This window comes from Macaca mulatta, chromosome 3 (genome assembly GCF_049350105.2).
Source record: "Macaca mulatta isolate MMU2019108-1 chromosome 3, T2T-MMU8v2.0, whole genome shotgun sequence".
In the NCBI taxonomy this organism is placed as follows: Eukaryota; Metazoa; Chordata; class Mammalia; order Primates; family Cercopithecidae; genus Macaca; species Macaca mulatta.
The window spans coordinates 143,194,254-143,218,768 of NC_133408.1; the positions used below are offsets into that span (position 1 = coordinate 143,194,254).

General features: G+C 37.0%; 1 protein-coding gene across 1 annotated transcript in view; it reads right to left on the minus strand.

The window, feature by feature from the left end:
* The window catches only part of RELN (reelin), a 510,458-nt gene that overhangs the window by 123,361 nt on the left and 362,582 nt on the right, over positions 1-24,515 (minus strand). Inside the window, exons 22-28 of the mRNA XM_028846151.2 lie at positions 24,168-24,280; positions 18,238-18,375; positions 17,200-17,386; positions 10,329-10,534; positions 8,202-8,373; positions 7,516-7,716; positions 1,262-1,494 (exon numbers count right to left, since the gene is read on the minus strand). Coding sequence (XP_028701984.2) covers positions 1,262-1,494; positions 7,516-7,716; positions 8,202-8,373; positions 10,329-10,534; positions 17,200-17,386; positions 18,238-18,375; positions 24,168-24,280 — 1,250 coding nt within the window. The remainder of the gene's footprint in view (positions 1-1,261; positions 1,495-7,515; positions 7,717-8,201; positions 8,374-10,328; positions 10,535-17,199; positions 17,387-18,237; positions 18,376-24,167; positions 24,281-24,515) is intronic.

A 24,515-nucleotide genomic window follows, 5' to 3' on the forward strand; every position in this document is an offset into this window, starting at 1 on the left:
AGAAGGAATAAATTCAATGCTTGATAGCAGAGAAGGGTGACTATACTTAACAAAAGTATACTGTACTCAAGTGATGGACACCATAAATATCCTGACATAATCAGTATGCATTATGTACATGTAACAATATTTCACATATACTCTGGCAAATGAAACATACAAAAGTGTAAAAGCTAGTTATGATTGGTGCTATGAAAGCAGAAAATTGTTTAATTCCAATGGCTCAGCAATAACCAGATTTTCAGACAGCATATCCCTACAAACTCTGTAGACCACAACTACTCTCCAAATATAAGTGTAGTGAGTGTTTTGAAGATCATAGAAGTGAAAACAGTACAAGAAACCTCCAAAAATACAAGAAATCTCCCCCGCCAAATTATCCAGTCATAGGACTTCTGCCCTTCCCACACTGTGCCAATTGGCTATGCTATCTATTTGATGTGCTCTGTCTTCACATCATTTCCAATATGGGATGTGTAAATTGTGTAAGGACTTTCAGAGAGTTATAATTTGTTTTATGAATTTCTTTTGCAAATGTGACTTCACAAAAGTGCAATGTTGACGTTGCGTGTGAACACTGTGCGTGTACCTAAAAATGCTAAAATCTTACTCGATAACGGGAGAGACATCTTTTTCATACATCTGCTTTTGTGAAAGATAAAATTTCTTCGGGTCTCAGCTTTTTGGTGACTGCATATGCAGTGGTAACCCACTGAGGTTTTTGATCAATCTCATCAAAAGAGTTAAATTGTCTGTATTTCAGATGGCCACATTTATACAGCTGAGTGCAAACGATCACCAACCACAGTGATATACATTTATACATTTTGCTTTTTAACCTATTTCTCTATGTATACATTTTGTCTGCTCATAAATGTTAAACAAATGCAGCGGTCTTTAGTGTATCTGAATGTTTATGCTTCAAAAATAAGTATTGTGTAAAATGGCCTATGAAGTGTTCTGTCATGTTTTTGTTTCTCAAATAAATCCCCCTTTTAAAATATAAATGTTTAAAAAATTATTTTTAAATATTTTAAAATATTTTAAATAATTTTAAATTAATTAAATATTTAATTAAATTATTTAAATAATTAAAATATTTAAAAATAATTTTAAAAATAATTTAAAATATTTTAAAATTATTTTTTCCAGAATTGTATTTTCAGGATTTTGATCTTTTAGGATTTCAACATTTAGGATTACAGCATTTGGGATTGTGTCTTTCTTAATGGCCCAAACCTATTAAGAATGCTTACTTTACCTGGATGCAAGAGACCTTGGAATAACAATGGTGATTCTTGTCCATTCTTCAAAGTCCCCTGCGTGATACATGGTGGGCTCACTTAGTTCTCTGGAGTTTCCTTCACATCCTTTGCCTGCAGAAGCTGGGTAACAGCCTTCTTTCACCAGAAACCAGGACATACCAGCATCATGAGAGTATTGAAGAAGAACTGGAGCAGTATTGCTGAATTGATTGGCACACCCTATGTTTAGCTGTTAAAAGGAAGGACAAGAATTATACAAGATTTTGGTTCTAAGTCATCACTCAACAAATTAGGTGCTACAGCATCCAGGGTGCCTTCCAATGGGTCTGCATTGAATTTACAATGATAGGAATTGTGAGCTCAGTGCCAACCAAGACCCTTCAATAGATTCTGGAATTCTTCGTTTAAGCAAACAATAGGTACTTTTTACTAGAAAGCTGAACTCATTTTGTGGATTTCTTGGGATTATAGGAGAGAAGAGAGAAGCACAGTGTCGGTGGTTCTTGAGTCCCAGACAAAAGATATGCCAAGAAACTGCTTCTTTCTCCCTCCTCAGAGGGTACAAACAGAGGAAACCATAAGATGGAGAAGCAGCTGTCTTCTTCAGTACAGGAAGGTTTCAGTGGAACGAGCATCGTTCTGTTTCCTTGCCAAAGCTCATTAAAGATCAGCATCAACTGGTTAGGCGCGGTGGCTCATGCTTGAATCCCAGCACTTTGGGAGGCTGAGGCCGATGGATCATGAGGTCAGGAGTTCAAGATTAGCATGGCCAAAATGGTGAAACCCTGTCTCTACTAAAAATACAAAAATTAGCTGGGCGTGGTGGCGAACACCTGTAATCCCAGCTACTCGGGAGCCTGAGGTAAAGAATTGCTTGAACCCGGGAGGCGGAGGTTGTAGTGAGCCAAGATCACACCACTGCACTCCAGCCTGGGCGACAGAGCAAGACTCCGTCTCAAATAAATAAATAAATAAATAAATAAAATAAAATAAAAATAAATAAAATAAAATCAGTGTCAACTCAGATGAAAGAGCTAAGTGTTTATCACAGCATCAAATAATCAACATAATCCAGAAATGAACCTGTTACTGTTTGGTATACCTTTAGGGAGGACTGTCATCATAGGATTAATAACATTTAAAAAACTGTAAAAATACAACCTAAATCCCACTAGTCTATCATAACTGTCCTTACTTTTCTATTTTCTCTACTGATCTTTATAGGGAATCTATATATTGGTCATACAGTTGAAATTATTACACATCTAGAGCTTTCCTCCACATTCTGTTATACATAGCATTGCAGAGAATACACCTTTCTTCTTTGGTTGATTTGTCATCACCAGATAAATTCCTGAGAGTAGCATTAATGAGTCAAAATGTAGAAACACTTAAAATTTTCTAGTTATGTGTGTTCATTTTGTATTGGTTGAGTCCAAATGAATCAGTTTAGGCATTGAGTATTATAGTTTAAGACAGATTATTTCCAAATAAATGTGTAATGAATTTTATCACATTTTTTAAAATTACAAATGTCAAACTCTTTTTCTCATGTTCATTTAATTACATGCCATCTTATATGAATGGCCTATTCACATCTTATTTCATTTGTTGGCTGGAGCCACACATTTTGTTGTATAAGCCTTTACTAAATAAGAATAGTCTGAGTTTTAGAAGGAAAATTGAAATCAGGAATGAAAAGAACATGATATGACAAAAAAAAAAAAAAAGGATGATATAAAGGTAGAGTCATGGGCTAATAATATTGAGCCATAGCTCAGGAGGTCAATCAGTTAATCCTGATGACTATAAGGTAGCTTTATCTAGTTTTTAAAAAGAAGATTTAGTATCTTCTTTATTTCCATACTCAGAGCTAGAAAGCATCTCTCAGAGAATTTATAATTTGGTTAGAAATTTTATTGTGCACAATTTATCCAAGTTTATATAGTAAAACATCAAGAATATAATTAAAGACTTAACCCTCTCAGATGCATGATTAAACTCTTCTAACACAAATTCCTTTTACTGCATTACTCAATAGTACCAAAGGCCTTTGGCTGGTATGTAGTGAAAGCAGCCACATTGGGCACGTCTAGTTAACTTTTTGTCTTAAATTTGCCATGATTGCTGTTGTTTCTAACATAGACAAGTCGTTGGAACTTTAAGTTCTGTGACAAGTTCGTGCTTTAGAAATCAGGTAATAGGGTAGTGTAGACATACTCTCATTTGTATTAAACATATAATTTATCTTAAACTTTCCATTCAGGATTTAGGCATACCTTCAACAAATATTTACTTGTGTACCTTCTATGGATCAGATACATATGTTTAAGTCTCTCCTACCTTTAAAAATAAAACAAAAGAACATAAAAATTCTCCCTGATTTTTGGTCTCCCTCTAACTACACAGCTAAACAAATTGAGAGAAAGGCCGTATGCACTGTGTAGACCTCTTTACTCAACATTTTAAAATCCATTGTAATCTGACTTTTGCTGCTGCTGCCCCAGTGAAATTACCAAGGAAACTGTCTATCTCACAAAATGCAATGGGAAAATTTAATCCTTCTTTTACTTGATTCTTCTATTGCTTTTAACATTGTTAACCATTTCTTTTTTATTGACCATCTAGCCTGCCTTTTAAGTGTTGGTGTTTTCTGTGATTCAGTCTTGACTTTATCATTTTACTGTATGCATGCTTCTTAATCTCATTCACAATCATAACCTCATGTTTCTTCTGAATGCCTGTAGTCTGAATAACAGATATGACCTCTCTCCTACTTTCTGGACAAATACACATTACCACTTCCTTTTCATTTCCACTTCAGCAGCCCATCAGCACCTGTAACTCCATTATGTCCAAGCCAGTCCTCTTCAACTGCTCTCCTAAAGCAAACCCTCATTTTTCTGTAGTTCAGCAGCCAGAACCAGAAATAAGAGAATAATTCTAGACTCCATTCTATTACTCAACAGTCACCCAAATCTATTGATTGTATCACTTTAACATCTTTATACTCATTTATTTATCTTTATAACGCATGCTATGCCTCAACCTGGCCTTCTCATTTCTGACTTCGATTACAGCTCTAGCATCCTTACTTTACTCAAAATATATTTAAAAATCTGATCATTTCTCTCTGCCTCTTTCACAGGTCCTATCTCCCATAATCTCTTACTTGGATCACTGGATAGCTGCTAATGTTTCTGCCCTTGACCCTGCACAGTTACCAGAGCAATGATTCTTTAAAAGCCTAAATCAGAATGTGTCACCTTTCTGCTATTTTATTCAGAACAGAAGTCAAAGTTTGACCTTACTTTTTTCATCTGTCCTACTCTTGCTCACTTTCTCTGCTATGGTCACAATGGCATACTTGTGGTTTCTAGAACATTCCTACTTCAAGATGTTGGTTCTTTTTGTTTTCTGTGCCTGGAATGATCTTTTCCACATAACTGCATGACTCACTCCTTTACTTTCTATAGGTTGTGGCTTAAGAGTGTCATTTTATTAGTGACGCCAACCAACCTGACAACCTTTTATAAAATGGTAAAGATCCTCCATTACCCTATTTCATACTCTCTGTATTTATTTCCATAACCCAGAAATGTGAATAGAATATAGAGACTTTATAAGTATTTGCTGAATGAAGGAATGAATGTACTTGCTGACTCTGGTTTCCTCTTCTATTGGGTCAACATCCATACTGCAGTTGAATGATTCTTCTAAAACACAGGTCTGATTCTGGCATTCAACTGGCTAAAAATCTTTCATGACTCATTGCTCTTGGGATAATGTTCAAGTGACTTAATGTAGAATATAATGCCCATCAGAGTCAACTTTATCTCTCATCTCTGCTGCACATACTCCACAGTCCTCAAAGTTAGACTTGCCCCTTTTCTCATTTGCACTTCGGTGTATTTTCATGTATTTGCTCATTTTGTTGTCTCTAACTGGAATTCCTGCCCCTCCATTCTTCAGCTGGCTAAGTCTCTGTATTTCCAGAGACTTCCAATTGGAACTCATCCATCAATCCACCCTTCCTCCCTTCCCCTTCCTTTCCTTCCTTTACTCCTATCCGTCTTTCCACCCACCCATCCATCCATTCAACCATCCATCCATTTATTCAACTAACAGACATTTTTTGAGTGCCTGAAACATGTTAGGCACTATGCAGAGTATTGTTATAGCACCTAGAGCCAACTTATACTGCAGCATTCTTGTGACTTTATTGTGACTGTTCACTTTTCTGCCTCATTCTCTAGTTCCTTGAAAGCTAAGGTCATATTTTTCTTTTTCTTTTTTTTTTTTTTTTGTTAAATTTTACTTTAAGTTCCAGGATACATGTGTGGAACATGCAGGTTTGTTACACAGGTCACATTTTTCATTTCTATAGTCCCAGGACTAGCTAGTGTTTATCACACAGCAAGTAATCACAAAAACTGCACCAGCCCTGTGTATTTTTGTACAAATGGCACCCAGAATTCTTATAGGCAGGTTTCAAACATACACTAATTATCAACCCCTGAATGATCTGTGCTCTATACTTATTAAATAACCACAAATTAATAGCCTTCTGCTTGTGTGATATGAAAATTAAAAATTTTTAAATTAGCTTTTATTTTAGGTTCATGGGTACATGTGCAGGTTTGTTATATAGATAAACTGTGTGCCTCAGGAGTTTGCTGTCCCGATTACGTTGTCACGCAGGTAATAAGCATACTACCCAATAGGCAGTTTTTTGATCCTCTCCCTTCTCCTACCTTTCATCCTCAAGTAGGCCCCAGTGTCCGTTGCTCCCCTCTGTGCCCATGTGTTCTCATTGTTTAGCTCCCACTTACAAGTGAGAACATGTGGTATCTGTTTTTCTGTTCCTTCATTAGTTTGCCTAGGATAATGGCCTCCAGCTCCACTCATGTTGCTATAAAGGTCATGATTTCATCCTTTTTTATGTCTGTGTAGTGTTCCATGGTGTATATGTACCACATTTTCTTTATCCAGTCTACCACAGATGAGCATTTAGGTTGAATCCATGTCTTTGCTATTGCCAATAGTGCTTTGATGAACATACACATGCATGCGTCTTTATGGTAGAATAATTTACACTTCTTTGGGTATATACCCAATAATGGGATTGCTGGGTCAAATGGTAGAGAATTAAGATTTTCTTAAGCAGTTTGCATTCCTGATCATTGTTTAAGTGCTTGAAATATTTAACACTATTTTTTAAATTTAGATTTTTAAAATTTCAGAATATTACCTTGCAGACTTTAATACCTACACAACCATGGTTTGTGATTAATTAAATAGAAAAGGTGTCAGATGAGAAACAGCATAGTATTCTGGAAATATATTTGCTATTAACGTTATTTTGTTACTGCTTTAGGTATTACCAACAAACGAATATAGATCATATATTGTTATTGATATTTTTCCATTATAGTTTAACATCAGAATCTAAACAAGGATAACATTTTACTAATCATATTATTTATGACTAACTCCTTGTTTACAGACCTGTGAAAATTATATTTGAAGAGCTGCCTATAAACATCTGATCTCTTTAATAATTCCACTTGTAAATTATTTAGCATCTGCATCCTGCCATTATGTAAGGACCATGTAGTTGTGCTAGCTCATTAAAACTGCATTACTTCCAACCCCAGAAGTCACCTATGGGATTTTATTATAAACACAATGAAATTTTGATTAGGGTTCTGAAACAAGACCTTGTCAAAGTAAATACTTGCTATACATGTTGATACGTTATCACAGAGCTGAAACACAAGAAGCCTTTAAGAGAACAATGATGACTGGAGTAAAAATTTACTGAATTTAAGTAAGATAATTTGTTCGAAAATAATACAGCAAAAGCATAAAATATCTTGCAAGTTCAAATACCACTAGTAAGATGAAAAGGACAACTTATCCATCATCGTTTAGAAGCTTGAGATTCATTAAGTCACTATCAGATTGAAGTCCTAAAAGTCAATGTTATTTTTAATTCTGGCAGAGTTCCTTGAATACCTGAAGAAATGGTATACCCACAACTTTCGGGACTCCTTAAAAACTAGCAAGCTGCTTTCCTTATGAGTAGAGCTGAAAAGCTTTGCAATTCTAACACTGTTGAGCTTTTGTACAGGTGAGTCCCTTCTTTAATAGAACATGAAAAATGTGTGTTCTCTGTGAGTTCCACGTATACATCTGGAAGATGTTTTACTCCTTAACTTGCTCTGGGAAGAAGCTTGTGCATAAATACCTTGAACTGTAGCACATATCCAGGCTTCAGGGTCAAATCCCGAGTTACTGCAAATCGATCTCCATCTGATTTTCCAAATATCATTGCTGATGGTGTGGCAGCACAGAAGGTTTCATTTTTAACCATTCCTTCATTAGCCAACATCAACCACACACTCATCTGATTCATAGGATAATCAAAAGCTGGCTTCTCATAAAAGTTCTAATAGAAACAATACAAATAACACAAAAAGGCAATTTGATAGCTTTGAAAACAAGAAAGGAATTTTCATTTCATGACATGCTGGGCCATGTACCACTTGCATTTCTAGGAAAACACAGAAGAATCTCCATGTCTTTTTACAGCTATTAACTTTTCTCCTGATGATTCAACAACTGAAAGTATTTTACCACTGTGTATCTAATCATTTTATAAACACACTAACAATTTTGCTTGATGATTTAACCAGACGTCAGTCTTTTTTACATCTAAATTATCTGTGAAGTGGTAGCATAGAGAGGTAACAAAAAATTAAGTACAAGCCCTTCAACTTATATCATACATTCAGTGTCAAGCACTAAATCCTTAAGGAAATGAGTTCGTTATGCCATTCACTTTTATAACATAAATCCTTAAGGAAATGAGTTCGTTATGCCATTCACTTTTATAACAATCTGTCTTCCTGGAGTTCAGACATAGGAGGATACCTGAGGTAAAGTTGGATTGATAACTGGGATGATCTGCTTCTGCTTCTCGGACAGAATGATGATGTCATCGACTGCCCACTGGTCATAGTCCTCTCCCGAGAACACGGGCTGCCACCAGCGGAACCTGGTGCAAGGGGTCTTGGCAGCAGCTGGAAGCTCCAGATAGACAAATCTGAATAAAAGTAGATCATTTATGGTTGGGAAAAGAAAAGCTGTGTTTTTTTTTTTTTTTTTTTGCAGCTACTAAAACAACAAGGGTAACAACAAGAGAAAGTTTTGTTTGGTTTGATCTCAATATTTTTCAAAAGCTTGTAAGTTTGGACATATCAGACTTGAGGTTTAACCTTGCAGGCAGGTTTAGTCCTGGTCATGTTTATTTCATTTGGAATTGTATCTTTTGGAGAAGAGGGAGAATATTTCAACTGAGTTTGATTCATTGAACTGTATCTTTTGATGGTCATAACTTTTTAAAGAAATACCAAGATAAAATTGTTTAATATTAATACATGAAGATAACATTTAACATTTTTTTCAAAGGCATTCTTTCTCATTGTGGGAAAGCACAGAAATGCATTAAAAATGAAGCATAACTTGCCCATAATCTACCACATAGGGTTGGCTTCTTTTAACAATTTGATGTATCTCATCACAGCTTGTAATCTTTTATATAGGCAAGGCATTATATGTATAATTTGGTGATCTACATTTTAAAACTTTACATCATAAGCACATTCTCATGTTAGTAAAATTATTTTTTAAGATCATTTTGTTATGTAATTTTTCATGACAAAGACATGCAGTTCCGCAATTTGAGGACGCCATTACATTTTTATTTACCTATAAAGTACCTGGTCACCTTACTGAACTCTCAATAATTTCAGGTTGACATATTACTTGGAAAAAATAATTTGAGTTATTTAAAATCATTGTTTAAGCCAGTTTGGCACCATTATCAATTCCCTCTCTACTATACTGCATCTAGGAGACTCTCACAAGGCTTCATCTCTCACCCACCATTCCTGTTGTATTTCTTGTTTCATCCAGTTGCCTCTTTTCTGGTTTCTCCGTCTCCCCTAAATCCCTTAGAAGAAATGCTTTCTGTTGGTCTGTTTGCATGTCTACTTATGTTTTATCACGGAAAGTTATGTCACCTTTAAATGACCTAATACTTTAAAATGTCAAACTTATGAACTTTAAATCTACAAAATAGTATGTTTTAAGTAATATGTTTAAGACATATTCAATCTGTAAGAACTGGGTTTATATATTCTTAGATAATTTCTTTCAATAAACAAGGCTCATTTGTAAAATGAAAACAGGGACAAGATCCATATGTTAAAACTTAATAGTAGTCAACATACAAAAAATTATTTTTTTTGTTACAACGAAAATACACAGATTATAAAAAGGAGTATTCTAAAATAATATCATTGAATAGACTTTAATAATACTTATATAAAATATAAATACAGAATTTCAAAATACTACATAATTGCAAAAGAACTAAATTTAAATACATATAAATGCCTTGCCTGGTATAGGTATTACTATTAAACATGAGTTATTTCCCCAAACTCTTCAACAGTCATTGCCTAAGACATTTTATTACATATATTCCCCATACATCAAAATTAAGACAGGGATAGGCCAGGGCAAAGTGTTTAGAAAATCTGAGCCCTACGCACTTACTCATACACTGTTTAGGGATAGCCCTGGGTGCAGCCGTGTGAAAAATTTTAACAAAAAAATCCATCTTACTGTTAAATCTAAGAGCTAAGCATACTTTGTGTGTACATTAAAAAGAGTCAAACAAGCCTGCAAATGGGAAAATGAGCACGGAACATGCCCATATTCCATGGTTTCTTTGAGTAAACAGTGGTTACTTATCTTGCTTATCTTCTAGTCGTAAGTTTTAAAAAATCCTTAAAAATTCAAACATGAATACAAATGCTTTCTGTACAGCCACTTAAGTGAAATAAAATCTTTATATACTGGTCTATCATTCATGTTAAATATTTATGGGTTTGTCTATTTTTACAACAGTTAACATTTTGGAAACACACCAACAATGATTTAACCTTTACCATTCCTGGAAACTACTGGGAGGCTCATCAGGTGGGTAGTTACCTGGGTTTGCTGAAGTCTGAAAAGTACATCTCTGCTAGCAGGTGCCACTGGATGCCCCCATTGTTGCTGTACTGAAGGAGGACGCCCTCTTCTCTGCTGTCGGGCTTGTTGCATGAAGCACTCTCTCCACCTATCTGGATGTAGAACTGGACAAAGTCCACCCAAGAAGTATCCAGGTCCCAACTCACCAATTGTCTTTTCCCAGCCTTTCAGAAAAGAAGAAAAATCAAATTGAATAATCTGGGAGTTCTTTGGCATTTTGTTGTTTCAGTTTCAAATTCACCTGGACATCTTAGCACTATGTGGAAATGGTCTTGTCCCCACTCATTGTGGAAAGAGTCATGCCATTTAGTTGTTTCTGATTCAACTATGGTAACTGTTGCTGGATATCTTTGCTTAATGTCTACATTACTGATTCCCAGGCTGGGTTATGAGAGACCCTTGGGAATTGCTAATTATACCAAACAGTACTAAAATGTTTTTTTAAATTTTAATGAAAACACTCTGAATCCTTACTTTGCCCATTTCCTCTAGGCAGAACAATGGAGATGAAACACCATCTATTTGAAATCTGCAGGAGATGGGTTTGAGTCTTAGCCCATTATTCATACTGATCACTAGCTGTGTGACCTTTTTGAGCTTTTATTTTCCTCAAAGGTACAATATGGATAATTATACCTTCCTCATATGGTGTTGCGACAATTAGATGAAATAACATGTTGCATGGAACTTGCTGGTACACAGCATGCCTTCCAGACAGAACATCCTCTCCAGAGATATGCCCCTGACCCTCCAGTCCTGTGGGAATTAAAGTAGACCAGGCAAGGCAGAAGCTTCTTGACAAAAAGAAAGGGTACTTGAGGCCGGGTGCGGTGGCTCATGCCTATAATCCCAGAACTTTGGGAGGTGAGGTGGGCGGATCACCTGAGGTCAGGAATTTGAGACCAGCCTGGCCAACATGGTGAAACCACGTCTTTACCAAAAATATAAAAATTAGCCAGGCATGGTGGCACGTGCCTGTAATCCCAGCTATTCAGGAGGCTGACGCAGGAGAATCGCTTAAACCTGGGAGATGGAGGTTACAGTGAGCTGAGATCAGGCCACTGCACCCCAGCTTGGGTGACAGAGTGAGACTTTGTCTCAAAAAAGAAAATAAAGAGGACTTGAATTGAATCTCTCAGGATCCTAGTCTCCCTCCCTTCTCTCTCATAAACAGAGGTTAGGAGAGATCATTTAAATAAATTTTTGCAACCACTAAATGGTCTCTGTGTCTTAAAAGTGCTACAAATTTCCTGAAATCCACTAACTTGCTTCCTTTGCTTATTAAGTCCCCTGAAGGTCACAGTCCTGTGGTGAGGTGTCACATAGAAATTAGCAAGGTTTGTCATTGTTCCTGTTGTTCAAAATGATTTCAGCTAATGGGGCTGAAGAAAGGTTTGCTTATGAGAGTCTTCCACCTAAACAGACTCTTCCAAAGCTCGTCCATGAATTTCTCTGAGCTGATCTCTGAGCGCTCCCAGGAAGTTCAATTAAAAGTTGGGAAGAAAACCTGAGATAATATACATAGTATTAGAGAAAAATGGCTCTCACACTTAGGATTTAAACTCTACTCTAATCCACTAAGTTAATTAAGAAAGGGTTTCTGTTATTAGAAGTCACTGGGAAATACCTGGGGTTAATTAAAAGACTATACTGCTACTGATAGGTCTAAAGCCAATTAAGAGTTTTCAAAATAAACACGGATGCTAGCAAAATGAGAACTGAAGTTAATTCAGAGACAGAAACTCATTCTTTGGAAATCTCAATTTTAGGTATGTATTTGAGGAAATCTTGTAAGTTATATGCATTTTTCAGTTGTTCTATGTGCCTTTTAATTTTTCCTGTTGTTGATTTGAAATATTGTAAGTGAGAACACCTCAGAGATCCTAGCATTTTCAAGCCTCAGGATCATTACAGGAAGAATGATTTTTGGAAGAAAAACTATAGAACCTAGCAGGTTAATTCCAATCCCGCAAACTCCTATGAGAAACCTGGCATGTGGAAATGAGCCAGAAGGATAAAGATCTAAGGTGAGGGGAATTATAAAAATCCAATTATCACAATTAGTTGGTTGGAATGATTGCTCTACTGTGAAATTCAGAGTAGTGCTGTTTTTCCAGGAGACTATGGTGTTAGTCTACAGAGGTTTTCAAAGAATGTTTTGTGGCATTTTTGTAAATGATGGAAAAATACCACACAAATGCTTAGTTTGGCACTGGAAGTGTTTTTTCCTAGAGAATAGCACAAATCATTTTCTTTTGTTTGGTGACCTGATATGCTGAATAGTGTTTTAAAGGAAGAAAAAAGAAAAGGGAAATGGCTCATGGCAAAGTTTTTGCCAGAATTCAGAATTCGATGTAACATATGCTTTGCAGTTTTTCTGTTATGCTGTGATCAATGTATTTATGTGTATATGTGTAAACACATATACATATCTAATGTGTGTGTGTGCATATGTATTGGAGTAGTAATATTGTACCATTCCTGGTATATGGAAAATCACCTCCAACTTCCCCCCAGATTCTAGGTTAAAATGATTTACTGCTTTAAGGTTTAGCTAAAATAAAACAAGTTTTAAGAGGTAAGCTTTCAGAATCTAGAACCTTTATAACAAAGCCTCCAAAACACTTCATGACTAATCACCGTTTACTTTCCATTAAAGTCTTTTGAAATTAATCAAAATGTCACTAGAAAGCAATTCTATTTACTTGAAAATAACCATTTCTTTAGAATCTTCAATTGTTTCCCAATTTTCTTAATGTTTTTCATTCATTTATTCAGTCTTTCTTCAACAATTATAGCAGGCAGAACACCGTGTGTTATAAAAACAAACATGAACGGATTCATGGACTTCTGGCAGAGACAGAAATGGTAACCAAGGGCTGCAGACCCAGTCCTGATTTCTAGTCAAGCCCCGTTTAGTCATATGATCACTTAATAATTTTCCAACGTATTTAGTCTCAAGAGTATGTATTGATTTGTAAATGTCTAGTGCATGACGTGCATTTCTGAGCTGCACACCTTAGCCAGAGTTTGGCTCAGTCGTGGGACTCCACATTCTGCTTGTAATTGTGAGGACGAAAATTAAAATATGACATTTATATGTAAAAATCAGAGAGGAATTCTAAGAAAAGAGAGAAGTACAGTTTGCCAGAGCTCCAGAAAGCTTCAGGGAGGCAGGGGGATTTGAACAGAACACTGAAAATTTTATGTGAATACATAGAAGATAAAAGGCAAAATGGTAGGCAGTGGCAAAACCTTGGATGGTGAGAAGAGCTTCATAGCTGGAGCAAAGGGCTCATGCCTAGAAAATGAATATAAGCTATGTAGTTAGGGCAGGAGTATTAGAGACCAGCTTGAATATTTGTGATCAGATAGGGAAAGAATGGAAGTATGTATGTATGCATGATTTATTTATTTGAGACAGGGTCGTGCTCTGTTGCCCAGGCTGGAGTGTAATGGTGTGATCATAGCTCAACACAACCTCAAACGCCTAGGCTCAAGCGATCCTTCTGCCTCATTCCCTCATTCCTAGTTTGGAGTACAGGCATGCCCCACTATGCCCAGCTAATTTTATTGTATTATTTTAGAGACAGGCTCTTGCCATGTTACTTGGGATGCTCTTAAACTCCTAGCCTCAAATGATACTCCACCTCAGCCTCACAAAGTACTAGAATGACAGGTGTGAACCACCACATCTGGCTGGAGATAAGTTTTAGATAATATGATCTAGGCTGGTGGGAAAATGGTCTAAGGAACCCTTCCTTTGGGTTGCTGCCCCTTCACTTCAACATGCTTACTGGTGGGGGCTGCCAGACAGTGTATCCACCTTGCCTCCAAACAAGTGAGTGCATGAATCTGGCTATACAATCATAGCACATCATTCCTCCCAGGACACTGTGACTGGCCACCAGGAGCCTTCCCTGTGTTTTCCTACAGAACTGGTTGGAAAGCCCTGTGGCTATGGTTCCATTCTCATGTGACAGCTGGCCTGCAAATCAGGTCTACTCTTTCAAATTGGGTCTACTCTTAAGGGGAAAGTTCTGTGAGCTTTGGAGTTACTGGTTCCAGGTCTCTCTTGCACCAGTCCCATTTAAGCCCTCCTTGTGTTTTCCTTCCTATAAACCAAATTTATTCCTTTTGAAAGTTAAGATAGCTCCTCTTAGAATTCAAAACAGTTCTGAATGAATCAACAGAAAAAAGTAAAATGTAACCCAGGGGTATTCTGACAAAAATTTAGGGGGAAAGCTGAATTGGAAGGGGCAGAGAATTTTACCCTTGAAATGATTTTTAGTTAGTTGCAGGGCATAAATGTGAAAATATTCAATAAGACAAATTTGGAATTTATTCTCATAAAATTCAACTATGATACCTAACACATATGATCTCTTTCTGTGTTCCCAACACTATTCTTTACTCTTTACTTGCACCAACTCACTTACTCCTCTCTATATCCACTTTTAAGTCAAGAAACCTGAGATACAGAGAGTTGTTACAACTTTGCAAAGTGAACCAATCAATAAGTTTTGGAGCCCAGATAGTCTGACTTCAGAGATCATCTTGAATTAAGTGGAAGAAATATTGATATGTAACCCTTTACATGTTAAAATACGTGTGTGTGTGTGCGCGCGCACGGGCGCGTGCACTCACTGGGGTGTCTGAGTACATATTGGTAAAAGATTTACACTCTTACTTTAAAATTGATGCTTACAGGAAGCACAACCTTTCCATTTCTGAACAATTATACAGGGGATCCAGATATGTGCAATGCATTTTGATAACTGAGTGACTATTATCTTTAACAATAATCATCAGGGGAGGACCTTCCATGTCAATGGATAGGAAATACTGCTAAATGGACTCCTTCCCTGATTTTCTATAATCCTCTATCTTGTTTACTTGATGTTTCTTTGTTCTTCACCTGCATTAAAACAAAACCTGCAGCTATTTTCGCATTTGCATAAATTAACACATCTTGGATTTCTGCCCAAACAGATTCTGCAACCTATCAGCCCTGTAGCATATCACTCACACCTGTCTACTTGTTACATGAAGTGAAGTGGGACACCTCCAATTGCCTCAGAATTGGTGGCTATATTACCTGCTTGAAAGAAGTGATATTACACACTCCACATTCTACAGATTAGGGTTAGACATGTTGCTCAGGTTGGATACCAGACCTGCTCTGTTTTTAGTCCCTTTCAAGACTATATAAGGATATGGATTGGAAAAGAGAAAAAGAATGTCCTGCCTAGACTGCAGTGAGGGAGGAGAGAGAGGTGGTTATACCCCTCTCCCATCCCTAACCAAGCGACACAGGTTGGGGTATTCCAAAAGGATCAATTTTAGGGATTCTGGTTGGCACCTCAGTCCTTAGTTGGTTTCTAGTAATCTGCATGCCTAATCTGGTGCTACCACTGGGGAAGCTGACTACTGCAAGAAAAACTTTCCTACAGAGTCCCACATCAGCAGACGCCACCAGCAGCCACCAAACCAAGCCAGAATAGGACCTGAGATGTCTACCCACCCCAGACAGCTGGTCAGTTCTCTAGGAACAGCTCTACATACCCCCACTCTCACCACTATTCCTCCTTCTTCCAGTCATATTCCTAAAATTAATGGATTGACAGATTTAATAAACACATACAGAAGTGCTTCCTATATGTTATGAACTGTTCTACATGATTTACCAATATTAACTCACTTAATCTACATACTGATCCTCATGAGGTAGATATTCCATATCCCTGCTTTACAGATGGGGAAGCTAAATCACCAGGAGGTTAAATAATGCGCTTCAAAAATCACTAGAAATACCATTTGACCCAGCAATCCCTTTACTGGGTATACACCCAAAGGATTATACATCATTCTACTGTAAAGACACATGCACACGTATGTTTACTGCGGCACTGTTCACAATAGCATGGACTTGGAACCAACCCAAATGCCCACCAATGATAGACTGGATAAAGAAAATGTGGCACATATATGCCATAGAATACTATGTAGCCATAAAAAAGGATGAGTTCATGTCCTTTGCAGGGATATGGATGAAGCTGGAAGCCATTATTCTTAGCAAACTAACACAAGAACAGAAAACCAAACACCACATGTTCTCACTCATAAGTGAGAACACATGGCCACAGGGAGGGGAACATCACACACTGGGGCCAGTCAGGGAGTGGGGGGCTAGGGGAGGGATAGCATTAGGAGAAATACCTAATGTAGATGACGGGTTGATGGGTGCAGCAAACCACCATGGCATGTGTATACCTATGTAACAAACCTGCACGTTCTGCACATGTACCCCAGAACTTACACAGTTAAAAAAAGTCACAGAATCATAAAGTGGTCAAATTGGATAGAACCAGGCCATCTGGCTCCAGAGTTGCTGCCCTTAACCTCTAAGCTCATCCCCTCCTCGCTCCCAGGCCTCACACTGACACACCCTCCATAGGCCAGGGTGAGAAGAGACCAAGAGCCTTCCCTACTCAAACTTCCTCAACACACAAGCCTGGCTGGAAATGGAGGAAAGGAAAGAAATGGTATTTACATCAAGTACAGGAGGGTAGAAGTTTTAAACTGGCCGAACCTGATTTTTTAGTAACCAAAAACAATAATAATAATAATAATAATAATAATAATAATAAAAATAATAAAAACAAGAATTTCCCAAGAGGTAGCTAAGGAATAGGAATCTGACAGAGCCCAGTCAAAAGGAGGGAACGTGGGGAACAATAAAACCATTTCATATTTGTACATTTGGAGTTCAGAGTCTCATATTAAACTAGCCATGGCCCCAATGACTCATCCCAACGGTTGGTCATACCTTGCTGAAGTACAGAGATGATCCAGAAGAGATGACACCACACCCTTGTTCTGGTTTTACAATTTCTCCCCCAATAACTTCTTGCCAGTCAGACTCCCAGCCATTCTGGTTCTCAAAATCTGACATAATTGTGGAAGGAAGGGCAGCTACCGGGTGGCATTCAGTGCCTTGATATCCCTGGTCACACCTATGAGAGAGCAGGGCTGAGTAGGCAAGTTACAGGCCCACCTGCCAATGCAATGTCCCCCGACCTCAACCATTTCCCATGTCTTACTTTTGCTCAGGTCTTATCATTCACACTAGATTTTTCCCTACAGTGTTAATCTGGGTATGTGGTAGTAACAACCCTCAGTTTTTCAAACTCCCCTGAAAACTGACAGAATCTTTTCTTAAAAGAAATAATGCTGTAAAGGTAGAATTTGGGCATCAAGTACTTATGAAAAAGGACATTGGTGTGTGCGCTTATGTGAGTGTGTGTTGGTCTTGGCGGGGACAGATAGTGGGATTTCCCTATAGCCTTAAAAAGCCACATGTAAATGTCGGTCTGCTCAACCAACATGTAACTCTGGCCACATTTTAGAGTTCCTTTTTTTGATTAAACTACGCCCTTTTTAGAGTCTTTAGGTATTCAAGTGTGTTCCTCTGTCCTCATTAGCAACAATCACCATCTCCCCACGTATACAACCTTGAACTGGTGAAGTGGGATAAGAGGGCATGCAGCAGGGTTTGACTAGTGCTCTAAGACTCTCAGTGAGTGAAAAGGCAAACAATGGCAAACCTCTTTTAATAAACTCTGACGTTGAAGCCCCAGAGGCCTTGTCTTGAGGTTAGAGTTTTAAGAATATATGGTTTCATACTTATTTTTAATGTAACCATATCTTTTACATCTAAAATAAGAACAGAAGGGAGGACTTGTTTCTTTTGGCTATTTCATTATTTATCGGTCTATCCATATCACTCTGATGACAACTGCTGTAGTACCCTCCAGCCACAAATCTTGAGAAGCATGGACCTCATCGCGCTTTCTGGTGCACGTACCTGCATACGCCATGATCACATGAGCCATGCCCACTGCACATGTTGGGGCACTGTTGCCCAATGTAAATGCTGTCCAAAGCCCACTCGTCTTGAGCTGTGTAATAGCTCTGGCTCCAACGGAAGCGGGTGGCACTGGACCTAGAAACAAGGTATAGTATAACAAAAACAGTGTTTCAATCTTTCAGCAGTGACACTGGCACAGAATGACAGAGTCCAAAATCTTTCAGCTAACTAACTTTCTGGAACTTGAGCTTAGCTGGCATCATTTTGCTTTAATTTCCACTCAATTATTATCCAATGCAACAATTCCATCCTGAAAGAAAGTTAAAGAGAAATCTGTCTATTGGATGCAATTCAATCTTAATTTGAGCCGTTTTAAAGAAAAACACAGTATCAGATTTTGTTGGTTGCACAGATTTGTTGCTAGAAAAAGTACTAAGAAAGAATATTAAAAAATAAAGACATCTACTAAACTGCTAAATTGAGCCTATCTTTTTTTTTGCCCAGGCTGGATTGCAATGGTGCGATCTCGGGCTTGCTGCAACCTCTGCTTCCCAGGTTCAAGCCATTCTCTTGCCTCAGCTTCCCAAGTAGCTGGGATTACAGGCACACATCACCATACCCGCTAATTTTTGTATTTTTAGTAGAGACAGGGTTTCAACATATTGGCCAGGCTGGTCTTGAACTCCTGACCTCAGATAATACACCCTCCTCGGCCTCCCAAAGTGCTGAGATTACAGGTGTGAGCCACTGTGCACTGCCAACTTAGCCTATCTTTTATAGACAAAAATGTAAGATGTGTAACCTTAGAGTAAAAGAATTTCTTACAATAAATACAGTAGTTATGAGAAGACTTTCAGCTAGTTCGTAATATAAAACACAAGTTTTGTTTGGTGGTATTGTTTTGGGGTTGAGAAGACATACCACTATGTACTATATTACAAAGAAGAATATCTGGATGCTAAATTCTACTCATTTCTGAAACACTAACTTGCCTGACTTTCATGGATAAACTGATCTTAAGTGGGGATGAAAATTAAACAGTTCATTACACAGACAGAAACACTTGGGACCTTAGTTCATTGCAACGAAATGTAAAGTCCAGAGAAGTGGATATTTTGAAAGTGATGTCAAGAAGGTGTCTGTCTATTCATTGACTGCTATAAAACATTCCTTTAAAATTATAGCATATTTTTCACCTGTAGGAATTTTCAGGGGCCTGTGGTTAGTTCTTTTGGTCAAAGGGCTAAATGAAACAAAGAAACAAAAAATGATTTGCAAAATTATTGTGTATGCTCAGTTCCACTGAAGGAACATTTCCCAAGCACACTATATGCAGATACCCTTGATCTTAATGATCTGAATGATCCATTAAAGTCTATTGCATCAATTACCCACATATTAAGTACTCCCTAAGTACATAACAGACGGTTAAAATTCAGACTAAGCCTTTATTGTTTATTTTATCAATGATCTGTGACTAATAGGTTGTATTTTCATTCCTAGCAGGATAATACCAGGATTCATCAAGGTGCATCCAGTAGACACAGGATTGCTGCCTATCAGTGCTTGTCATGGAACATACAGTGGGACAGATGCACCACCTCCTCTATGGTAATCAGTCTATATTTGTAAGCAAACAGCCATCACAATTTTCATAATCCCACTAAGAAATGGCTTTTAGAAAAGAAAGTAGATGCATTATCTTAGAGCAGAGAGTGCTACAGAATAGAAGTAAGACTTACGCACCTTGTCATTCTGAAAAGGAAAGCTGACTTTACTCTTTTAAGATAGATTTTAATCTGAGTCAAGTCCATGGCCATGGGTGACTAGACTGTGAGCTCTTTGGGGATAGGGATATCTTTAGTCTCCACAGTTTGCACAGGAACTGAATAAAGTAGGGGTTCCAAAAAAGTTTGCTAAGAGAGTAAGTCAGTGAGTGGATGAACAGGTCAGTAAAGGGCAGCCTGTTTATGACTCTTCTGTAGGTAATGGAATGAAGAATGTACTAGTAGTCAGGGGACAAGGCCCCCAGGACCCTGGTTCTGCAACTTAGCAGCTGTGTGACCTTTAGTGAGAAATGTAAGCCCTCAGGGGTTTGTAGTTCCTCACCTCTCAAATAAAAGGTTTGGGCAAACTAATTTCTAAGATCCCTTCCAGCTCTCAAATATAATGATTCCTCTGCTGGTCTGTTGACCAAGTGACAATTTATTTTCTTTATAGTTACATGCCTATAAAAAACCCATGGCACCCACTAATTTGAGTTTTTTTTTTTTACTTCCAAATGTGAAAATGGGCATAGGGAAGGGTTTCAGAAACTTGTCTTAGGTTACATAGCTTATGCTTCTAAACAGTCATACGCAGACACATTCTAAATTGCTTTCCTAAGTAAATTAATCCTTACATGCATCTTATGAACTTTTAAAAAAGATATTATTTCCTTAGGATACAAAGCTTCAACGGGACAATTCCATTTAAAACCACAATCCACAGTTTAAGGTGCTAATGTTAATTAAGAGAAAAGGCAGGAAAAAGAGATTGAATATTGGCTTCAGTTTTATTGAGAAAAAAAATTAGTTGTGTGAGGCATCTCCAGCTGTCACATGTGAGAAGACAAGGTGCAAGGTTGCTGATCTGCAGCGGCATCATTGCTATGTCTCTCCCTCAATACAAATATTTAAATTGCCAATTTTTTCTTTCTCTCCCTTTCAAAACTAAGTAGTCTCAGGAAGAAAATCTCGTCGACTTTGAATTGAGTCTGAAAGCAGACTACTGCTGTGTGGGTCATGAAATGAAGTTGACTTGCATTTAAAATCTAAACTCTCCGAATTCCCCAAAGCAACAAAACTTGACTCCTTTATTTGATTTTTCCTTCCCATATAACTTGAAGACTGAAATGAAACAGTATTGAATTGTCTCCTCACAGTTAGGTTACCTGAGGAATCAAGGTAAATGAAGGCTGACTAAATTGTATTTTCCACCTTCAGAGTTCCTGTAATTACATTTACCCAATTATTCTGAAACTCATTCACTCATTAGGTGTTGATTTGTTTATGAAGTCAGCGACTGACAGCTGTTTGGGTCTCATTAGGCTCTGTTCTTATGTAAGTGTCTCTCATAAAAACAAAATTAATTTTCATTGAGTAACAAATTGTTCATACACAATATAATTTCTCTAAGCAGGTGTATACATTCAGTATTTCCATTCTAAGTTGCCCTATCTAGCACGTTTTCCAAAGTTAACAGATATTTGATAATGCAGGGACCACATTTGCTTTTATGCATTCAATTTATAATTGCATATGTTTAAATCAAAACGGCAGAACAAAGATTGACCAAAAAAAGATTACTGCTGCAAACTGCATTCACTTTCCCCAATGCTTGAGAAAACCTGCTATTTGCAAAGTTTTAAAATTATCAAAATAAATAAAGTTATCAAGACTTCCAAGGAAAGCAAATATACTTTATTTTTATGGCAGAGCTTTTAAGCATTATAGATCTAAAAACAATGACAATAACTAGTAGAATATGGGTTTTTTTTGAAATGCAGCAATAATGTTTAGTTTAAATATTAGTCAGTAGGAATGTTAAGATAAATATCCTGCTGGGTTATTTGTTTTTAAAAAATATTTTCACTTTTTTTCCCCAGGGCTTTGAAGGAAATTTGGAAAAGCAGAATTAAATTACTTGTTACATATACTTAAAGGTAAATGGTCAGGGGAATAATTTAGTAGAAAATTTTAGTGAAATCTAACATCATAATCTTAACTATTTATTAAAAGAGATACTTTATAATACAACATCTCTTTAGCACATTGAGTCTCATCAAGTTAAAATTCTATTTAATTCCCCGATGTCCAATAAGCACAACTACCATGTGCCAGGTACTCCATGGCTCTTAAATGCTTATGGGTTAATATATTTCCTTTCAGTGTCTAGTTAACACTGATGATAATTAACCTTTTCTGACTATACTAAAACTTCCAACTCGGTGGTGCTATCTTTTGAGCTAGAAAATAATGCAGCACACAATTTGAGTGTCACAGAACTTGGGAAGGCTTTTCTGATAAGGAAAACACTTTCTGAATTTGCCTACGCTACATTAAATAAGAACAATAGTTCATAATGTTTCTAGGGACAAAAAGACATCTCTAAAATATACTATTAGGCCAGGCGCAGTGGCTCATGCCTGTAATTTCAGTTATTTTGGGAGGCCAAGACGGGCAGATCACCTGAGGTCAGGAGTTTAAGACCAGCCTGGCCAACATGACAAAACCCCATCTCCACTAAAAATGCAAAAATTAGCTGGATGTGGTGGGGCATACCTGTAGTCCCAGCTACTTGGGAGGCTGAGGCAGGAGAATCACTTGAACCCAGGAAGTGAAGGCTGCAATGAGCCAAGGTCGTGCCACTGCACTCCAGCCTGGGTGACAGAGCAAGACTCTGTCTCGGAAAAAAAAAAAAAAAATACACTATCAATATTATCTTACCATCATAATTTTGAAAGTGTGCTTCACATGTCAATGAGTAAAAAACAACAATTTTTATATGAGGGAAATGTACTTAATTGTAAAATAATGAAAAAATAACTCTCAGTAGCTCTGCTTTGAATATGACCAGTATTTCAATTGTTTGAAGTGTTGTTTTGCATAAATTTGACATACATGCTTGGAATACCACTGAAATTAGATAAAAGTCTTGATTATATTCCCAGCAGTAGACATAAAAAAGTAGAATGCTAGAGAAAGTAGTAACTTGTTATACAAAACATTAGTAGACTATCTAGGAAATGGCTCACAGTTGGAAACAGAAAAATCTGTGGAAATCAAATTTCAAGCATTTTATTCCAACTGACATAATAATGCATCCTTCAAAATATTCAAAAAGGCATTTTTACATAATGCAGGAATTCAATCTTCAACTAAAGGCATAAAAATAACTCTAGGTTGGTATCTAACCAATTGTTTTTGTGTAGAGTCTAACTTTTACATAAAGTAATCTGAGAGGGTTTATTTAGTAATTTCTTTTTACAAAAGAGTGATTGTTAGTCAGATACTACAGAATAATATAATACTTGCCTCTTTTATGCTTTTTCTTGTGCACAAATTACAGAATCTTAGAACTACAGGACTGGAGGGACCTGTAAGATCATGTAATTAAATCTTTTCATTGTACTTACAGGGACCTGACCTTGAAGTTGTGAATGGTTAAGATCATGTGATTAATCATCAGTAGAGCTATACTGAGAATTCAGGCCTTCTAATTTCTAGTCTAAGGCTTTTTCTTTGGGTGAGTTCATCCTGAACCAGGAATTGTTTAATTTTTTCCTCAAATATTACATTTTTTTGAGTGATCAATCTAACACAAAACAGTGTAATATTTGGGAAAAAACTATTGTGCTTTTTTCTTTCACACTATCAAATGTTTAACTTTCTTCCTAGTTTACTGAGGCCTCTGTTTCCTGGGGGATAATTTTTAGTGCTACTGAAAAAACATGAATAGAGAAAAGGTGTATATTAAGCTTTCGATACACAAAAGTAAGGCTTTGCAACGAGAAAACAGCTTTGCAATCCAAATTACTTGAACTTCTAGATTCCTATATTCCTTTCTCTATGTCAAACCGAAAGTAACGGACTCATTGAGTTCTTCCATAAAAAGAAAACGCTGGGAGCAAGTAGGAAGGTCAGAAGAAGGCTAGGACAGTTTGGAAATCACATTTTCCTACTTGTCATTAGCTCTCTTTTTCAAATATTATTCATAAAAAAGAAAGGTTTTGGTCTTTTGATAATGAAATAAAAAGAATAAACATCTTGCCATTTTGCTTAACTTGCCTTCATATTCAAGTCATACTTGAATCAATAGAGATAGAATTGAATCAAAAGGGATAGTCAAAGTTAAAGTGACAGCCATATCTAAAGATGTCATCTCACCAAGTTTTCTGTGGAAGAAGCACTATGACTCTTCTCCACTGTGTGAACTCACTGGCATGGTAAATACTTGCTGATGTAAATTCCTGACAACTTGGCATACTTGGAAGACATTCCTGAAAGAAAGTTAGGCACAAATCAAATCCAGCTTCTGTCTTCCTCAGGTGAAATATGTCTACTCACCCACTGTAAGTGAAAAAGACCTTAGAGAAATCTAATGTCATAATCTTAACTATTTGTGATATGGAAACAATCCACGATTTTTCTTTCCATGAAGCTAAAACTTCATAGAAAGTCTTAAAATTATTTAAGTAATAATTTCAAATGAGGTGCATAATGAAATTGAGTATT